Genomic DNA, 8444 nt, shown 5'->3' with positions numbered 1-8444 from the left:
TAATTTACATATAACTGTGGGTTAGTGAAGTACTATTTACAGCATGATATCAAACTGAAGATGAAAATAAAACTATTTAAACATTGTTTTCAGTGAAGACACTCAGATGAACCTCAGAATTAGCATAATTAAGATTATTTCAGAATCATGTAAAGTAATGTATCAGTTATTGTAGGTGCTAAAATCAACACATGAAGCATTTAGCATCTGTATGAAAATCTTACCTGCTAGTTGATACTGCCACTGATGGAAGAATGGTATTTACCCTGTAAGTCCAAGCCACACCAGATCATTTGAAAAGGTATACATGTCTTTCATTTGTTTGACATATCAATCTTTTTCTCATTTCTCTTAATTTAGAAAGACTAACTCCACCACTGTTTTAGCGTACTATGAGGGTCCCTACAAAACAAATATTATCTCCCAGAATTTGAAAAAAGTCAAACATACAGTGAAGTTCCTACCAACTCTGTATCCTGTTCTTTGATTACTTATAATATCCTCTAGCTTGACTGACTTCAGTATTGAAGTTCTGCACCTGCCTCACCCAAGGGGTTGAAGTGCCCCAGAAATTATGCCTCTAATTATGGTGGTCAAACTTACACATTAGGTGTGTATCCATCTATTGGCATGATATCTATCCCCTGTTTGCCCCCTCCACCCTTTATTTTATTGTACTCCAAATTTACAGTTTACACTTCCACATGGACACCCAAAATTACAAGTCAAGGACACACAAAGAAAATCCCCAACTCAAGCAGATGGCCAATTTAATGCCAGCAAACCTATTAATTATTCAGCTCTAGTTTGTTTTTGTTTATGCTCACAACCTCACAGCTGTATCAGAAGAGCAGTAAACCAGTAAATTTAGTTAAATTTAACCCCTTGAGCCGTTTAATATCATTCAAAGAAATTATGTTTGGAAATGCACACTGTTCACTTAGTTCTCATCACACCTACACAAGAGCTTCATTGTTAACGTGGGGCGTGACAGAATCAAGAAGGTTCAACGTGGTTATGATTCGAACACAACCAAATGCATTTCATTGGCCTTCCTCACAAAAACATGGTTAATCTTTGACAGCAGGTAAATTCAAGCAAAGACTGGTTAAACTTTACCTAGCTGAACAAGGACCTTGCTCAGCGTGTACATCAGGAAACACAGTGATGTTCCGTGCAGACACTGAGGGACATGGGAGGGAATCGCTCTGGAGCAACTGCGAGAGATCTGACAACAGAGGCACAGCTTGTTACAAAAGTCCACCATAGAAGCTTAACTGCTGTTTAAATATTAAATCTCTGTGATTGTACACACATACTGTGAGCAGTAAATTTGACTTTTAAGTTTAACCCATCAATAGTGCACACACACAACCACTAGGTGCAGGAGCAGCAGGCAGCACACCACTTTGGGGTTAAACGCCTTGCCCAAATGTTTGTCCAGCCCGTACTGGGAATCAAACCAACAACCTTTTGATCACAAGTCACCTTCTCTAACCGTTAGACCACAGACTGCCACACAGTCACAGACAAAGCAAGAAAAAGTGTCAATGGCACCCACCTTGCATGCTGAAAAGAAGGAAAATATCTCCACCCTTAAGGAATTCTCTAGTCTTAAGATCTTTCAAAGTCATGAAAACAGATGTGCCATAACCATTCCCAGCATAGAACTCTCCATTCTCATCTGTTTGTCGATTTCCAACCTCACGAGGGTTGCCCCAAAAATAACTTCCATCATCTATACAGGATTAGAGATGGTAACAAATTGAGTGGGATAGTTTTTGTAAGACAAATACTGGAGTTTCAAACAACAAACAAACAAAAAAACAATACAGCTATGAAAACTGTGATAAATTCTTTGGAATATTTGCTAGATTACAATTCACATAGTATATAACACCTACAACACGATAATCACAACATTCCATGAATATTTTGAAAGGTTAGAATGTTTATCTTGACAATCAGTTCCGTTGTGTTTGCTGTTATAGTCATTAGATGTAGGTGTGTTTGGAAACACTGTGATAAAAAAAAATATCATAAATAAATTCACCATTTGTGTATGTTGGGTCTGTAATGATGCTTCTTTGTTTTGACATGCGTTGCTGAATATTGGGGTTCTGGTCGAGCAGTAAGAAGGTCACTTGTCTCCATGGACAAGGCCATTGCAGCTGATCATCATAGTCTCCCGAGACCAGACGTACATAGATGCCAAACCGATCAACATTCAGCTGCAACATTATTTGGTAGTGATAGCCTTCAGGAGAGTAATACTTTGGGCTGTACTTGAAGGTTCCACTTGGTGTAGTATTCAAAAGGGTTTCAAAATCCCTTATATGCCAGATTTGTTGAGGGCATTCTGTCTCTGACAAATTGATATCATCCAAAGAGAAGCCACCATTTGAATTTAGTCCTCGTTTAGATACTTCAAACTCAACCTGGAATGTCTTTTTAGCATTAATGGGTATATAGTGGAGCTGCCAGTAATCAGCTTTGGTACCTATGATGGAAAATGACAGCTTGTAATAATCATTGCAGATCATTTAAATAAATAGATATTGATACATACAATATAAAATATTCAGTGAAGAAACATGAATACTGACATAGACAAAAAGGTAATGTTAATGTTAAAGTTAATGTTAATATACAGCAATAATTAGCTTGGAACTAATGGCATGTTTTGGTTCCAGGTATTGCAATTGTGTAGCTTTCTATGTTCCTAATGCATAACTGAGTAACCAGTACTGAAAGCACCATTACACTATTTACACACAAACTCTAATATAACCTCAAATAATGATGAATTCATTTAAAGTATATTTCAGTGATAATGCTTCAGTACAACTGCAGCTGCATATTTGTAGGGGCTCTTCTGAGTTTATTCTCCATGCAAGTACTAGGGAGTCCCAAGACCAAGAGTGCTATCTCTCCCTCACTTTCTGAAAGTAATGAAATCAAACTTTCCTCTGGTGCTTGTTGAAATGAATAGGCAACTACTGTCACTACTTTCTTAAAGTCTAAGACAACAATTCCATCTTAAGGTTTGGGTAACAAATTGTGGTTTTGTCTTTGTTTTGTTTCAGTAGTGCATACCATTCTCACACGGTAGGATAAGATATCACCTTAATTTTATATCAATGAATACTAGACTAGACCTTTGTTAAAAGACAACAGATAAAATCTTTTGGTCATTGTCTGAAGCAATGACAGAACGTGCATGTAACAAGGACTATTCTGTAAATACATATTAATACAGAAAAATATTAATCTGTATCTGTTTGCAAAAATATGTGTGTGCTGCTACATGTAGGACCATAAAATAAATTACAGTACAGCCCATAATGATCCTAACTCAACCCCTCTCTATGAGTAAACCATATTTTTGACTAAAACCCCCATAAAACTAGCATGGACCTTGAAAAACATCTGAGCAGAACAGAAATATCTTTATTATGCATTACTCATGGCATATTTCACAATGACTTCATCACCTGTGATTTGGTCCATAATTCTGAGTGTCCCATTAGTGTCATCTTCACTGTCAAACTCTCTGATCCAGATGTTGAGCTGGTCAGATTCATTCCCACTGTGGTAATAGAAGAACTGCAGACACTGAACTTTACAGTCTCTGCGTGGTGTCATTCTCTTGGTCTCCAGTCTTGCTGTGTCCCCTTGCTTACCATTTACTGTGCTGAAGTGCATGAAGTAGGCGGATTCTGCACAGTATAACAGACACAATCCAAATAAAGGGAATGATGACATTAAAGGAAAGAAGGCATTTGCTAGAGGTCTTAAATTAGCATCATAAGGTTGAATTTAGAAGTGCTACTATTTCTGTGATGCTTGATACCTCTTAGCTGATGGAGAAAGTTATTACTTTCTGTTAGGTTGTTATGGCTCCAATTTTGCTCAAGCGAAAGTGCCAGCTACATGTTGACAATTACTCATGTTCCAAACCCATAACCATGTTAAAAGAAGTGTGCTTGATTAAAATTAGGACAAGTAAATAAAAGTAAATGTATAGAAGGTAGTCCCAGACCAAATCGACTTGCTGGTAAGAAAAAAAGAGAAAAAAAGGAAAGAAAGAAAAGAAAAAAGTAAAACACAAGCCAGTATTGTTTTTTTTCACACTTGAAATCTCACCATTATTCTCTTTGCCCAGGTAGGTGTGATCAGTGTGGGGACCACCAGTGGTATTGCTTACTCTCTCCCATCCCACTGTATTGCTGGAACAGCGGCTCATCTGACATATACTTTCATTGTTAAAGCTGCAATGCTCCACTAATGATATAGAAGCATCTGTATGGAAAACATGATATTTTGTTTAACTTACTGTGAACTTTAGCAACTAGGGACATTTAAAGAATTGTAGAAGGTGTAAAACAAAGATTAAATATCATTTTAGGAGATGTAATGCAACTCAAAAGAAATATTTTGAGCTGTCTTATAAACCAATAATGGAAAAATCCAAATATACATATTTTCCTAATCCATCTTGACCCCACATCATCTCTCTCAGTTAACATTCATTTTTAGAAGTTGTGTGATTAGACTGATTTAACAATTCTGTTACATCAATAACCACAGCCAATACAACAAGACAATGCTTACAGCATCCATAAAGCTTGTTCAGTTCAAATACGTCATAAGAGCTCATCTCTAGGTACTGGCCAATCACATCTTGAAACTCAGGCAACCTTGTGATGATGGTAGGTCCATTTCCATTGGTGAAGGCATCTTTCCCATAGTGCATCACTGACATGTAGTCATACGGTGTGCCCAGTGTACTACTGATATCTGCACCAACTTTATTGAAATTATTCTCTAGTCCTGTAAAGAAGTCAAATTTTCTTTTATTTTTTCTTTTTTTTTGCAAATACTAATCAAAGCATAAAAATGATTTTCAAGGATGCTAAAGAAGCATGACCAAAAAACCTTCTAAGATGTTGTCATAGTTGATGATAACATGCTCATCTCGGTCATATCTTGACTGCTCATGGAGGAAACCCAGAGCGTGAAGAAACTCATGTTCAACTGTGGCGATTGTGTCACAGCCAGCTCCAATAGACAGCTCTTGTCCTCCAGAAGTTGCTCTTCCAACGTAAGACCAACATCTAAGGGATAAAAAATATAAAGAATGTATTTATCTGTAGAGTTCATTATGCATTATAATCATCTATGACCATATGAATCATTGCGTGTATGTATATCGTATGGGAAGAAGAAAAAGAATAGGTAGAATATTTTGCCATGTCCATGAATAACTGAGGATGTGATAATGTAGGCCTACATTGAAACATGTACTTTGGAAAATGTAAATACACAGCAGGGAAACATGTGTTTCTTCAGGTCTTCTGTGACTTCATATGCTTAGAATTACTATGGTGTGAGAAAGCGAAACTCTGATGATATCAGAAAACAGAAATGCATGTGTTTAGTTGGCTGGATGCAATTTGAATAACGTATCAACACTTCCTCTTTTTAAGATAGCTCACCTGATGCAAAGACGTATATCACATTTCACCATGTTGAAGGGGTGTTAAAACATATGAACATACAATACCCTGTTAACTTTTTCACTCTGATGTAGTAATCCTCAGTTTCTCTTGGCTTGAAGTCAATACATGTTTTCAGCCTGAACTGCTCAAAAGCCCTCAGAATAACACCTTTAGCATTCATGTCTAAGGAAGTTGAGAAAAAAATGTTTGAGGCACAGTTAAGAATAGATATTAACTATTTTAGAGTAGTCATATGTTTCCTCATTACACACTTCCAGTATGTCAAGTTAACATACCAAGGCTTTCATCCAGTACATATGGAACTGGAGACTCCCACTTATAACCAGGCAATGAGATGGAGCTCCTCAGATTGCTCTAAATGATTGTGAGTTAAAACAAACAAACAAACAAACAAACAAATGAAAACAAAAAAAAACTCCATTTGTGTTAAAAGGTGTTTATCCATAAAATAGTAATTCTTGGTCAGTATGAACCAAGTGGAAGTGGTCTGTGGAAACTGACAATAGCTAGCAACTGGACATTAATATTTCAGTTACTAGAACAGCAGTCTTACTGTAAATTTTTCTATCAATGCCAGGAACTTAAATTGTGAACGAGGAACTTGTTTTACTGGAACTTGTTTAGGATAACTACATATGTTTATATGTTTGAACAAAAAATGCAAATACCCACAGAGCCAACCTGCATTATGTCTCCCTCATGTAGATTTAAATCTTTGGAAATCAAACAAGATATTATTATTATTATTATTATTATTATTATTATTATTATTATTATTATTATTATTATTATTATTATTATTATTGCTGTTGTTGTTATTAATTTAACAGTTTGACGCATAATTAATTATTTAAGAGGACAATGGTTCAGATGTATCCCCAAACAATGTTCATTTAAGTGAAATCTGAACAAGATACAGTAACTGCTGTAGGGAAGTACATTTAAAAAAAAATCAAGATAAGATTTTACCTTTATTTATCTTGTTAATGTCAAGCTCTTCCACATCGATGTCTTAAATAAGAGGGAAAATAATCTTAAGAGTGATAAGGAAATGGAAGAGAAATACATGCAAAAAAATGACTTCCCCTCAGCTCAGGCAAACCTGTCCTGGAGCTACTGGGAGTGCATTAAAGTCCCATCTATTGTTTTAGTAAATGTAAAGAATGTGTGAGAACTCTGGAAACCCAGATGACCTGTTTGAACCTGAGAAATGCTGATTCACACTACAAAACCAATTACTGACCATTAGGCCTTGTATTTGTACCAAGTTCTGATTAATACTGTAGCTGGTATGGAATAAGCTCTAAGATGGCAATACACCAGAGAACTTGTTTAACGTCTGTGCCCAACATGACTTAACAAGTAACTATTAAGAGCTTGATACATCCTGTTGTTGCCAGTATTGTGATGATGATGTTGATGTATGATGATAATTGTTGTAGCTTTTGTTGTATGTTTCTAATTAAGTCCAAATCTAATCCCACTGATACCAGGTTGTTTTTATACTCAATGTCTATAAAAAGAGGTCTTAAGATTTAGCTCAAACTTTATATTTATTTAAATGAGGTTTTGATGAGAACTCACCTCTGAGGTTTGGTGAAGCCTGAAAAAAGAAAGGAAATATTTATTAAGAATATTTAATATTTATCCATCAACGATGGCAATATCAAAATCCTTTTCACAGTCTCATATGGACTTCTGTTTATACTTACCATCGATGATGCATTCAAGAAAACTAACATAATCAATAAAAACATCAAACTGATCATGTAAGTCATGGTGATGGATCTCTAGTCCCTTAAAAAAGAGAATAAGAAAAGAAAAAAATATTGAGGAGAGAGAGGTAAGAGAAAAACTAAAAATTAGGTTATCAAACATTATTTAACTGTAGTGCTAAGCAGATCCTATGGCATTGTACCATCCCTTTCCCTGTTTATCCATCAGTGGGCAAGAAATGAGTGAGCAAATGCTTTGTGTAGACTGCAGTTTATGTCGAGAGTTTACAAAATGAAGTCATACACCTAGAAGAAAAGAATCTAACCCTGCTCAAGACTAATATTCATTCATTAATTCATTCACTTTCATTTCATTTTCACTAAACCTCCTAAAGCATTCAGCTGAAAGTTTATGGTTTATACACTCAAAGTAACTATTACCAGAAGTAACATCAAAATAGATACTGTAAACAGTAAACATCATTGTAAAATCGAAATTTTGTACATACCCTGTAAGCAGACAGCTTGTTTGTGTGAATGCATGGGATGTATCACTTATATACATTGTCTCTTGAGCACCTGTGGTTTTTAAAGTGGTGCGTGTACAGTATGACGAAATCTGGTGTGTTTGTGTTTTATATGTGGAAGAACTGGTTTGACATGAAAGCAATGCTATTAACAAAAAAAAAAAAAAAAAAAGATTAGGTACTCTAAGGAGCAAAACCTGTGCTAACGTTGGATCTCTCTCTTATTAAAATGGGAATCTGCAATACAAGTTATAATTCTGTAATGAACTGGAATTCTTTCACCTGATGGGATTTGAATCTTTCTGGGGTTAGGTTTTCCCATTATTGCCCTATTAAACGTACCTTAGCTGACCCCATTTTGATTTTTGTGCCCCTCTGGGGACAGTTTCTTTGGGTCTGTCTATCTTGAACTGATGTATTATTTGACTGAAGAATGAAGTGAGTTCATTGTCATGTTCTACTGTTTTTTCTGCATCACATGCTGTATTTGTGATGTTTTTAATCTCTGACTGTGATGAGCTGCCTTGAGGATCTTTGTGCTCAACTCTGATTCTACCTTTGCACGTCATTTTAATCTTCTAATCCACATAAGAAAATAAGTGTCTTATTTCACAGTCCTGGCTTTGAGTCCACTTAGCAGGTAAAATGCATAACATACAGTACCTTAGCAGAAGTCTTGT

General features: G+C 35.7%; 1 protein-coding gene across 1 annotated transcript; it reads right to left on the bottom strand.

The window, feature by feature from the left end:
- Window positions 1-940: 940 nt before the first annotated feature.
- On the bottom strand, window positions 941-8121 carry LOC115821552 (meprin A subunit beta-like). The gene is made up of 13 exons (XM_030785367.1): window positions 8107-8121; window positions 7235-7319; window positions 6204-6235; window positions 5798-5876; window positions 5567-5684; window positions 4939-5117; window positions 4615-4833; window positions 4135-4302; window positions 3495-3719; window positions 2054-2500; window positions 1562-1738; window positions 1120-1228; window positions 941-956 (listed from the first exon to the last, which is right to left on the bottom strand). The coding sequence occupies exons 1-13, from the start codon at window positions 8119-8121 to the stop codon at window positions 941-943; spliced, it is 1869 nt and encodes a 622-aa protein (XP_030641227.1).
- Between the last annotated feature and the right edge of the window lie 323 nt (window positions 8122-8444).

Source organism: Chanos chanos, chromosome 9 (genome assembly GCF_902362185.1).
Source record: "Chanos chanos chromosome 9, fChaCha1.1, whole genome shotgun sequence".
Lineage (NCBI taxonomy): Eukaryota > Metazoa > Chordata > Actinopteri > Gonorynchiformes > Chanidae > Chanos > Chanos chanos.
This window is presented reverse-complemented; position numbering and strand designations above follow the sequence as displayed.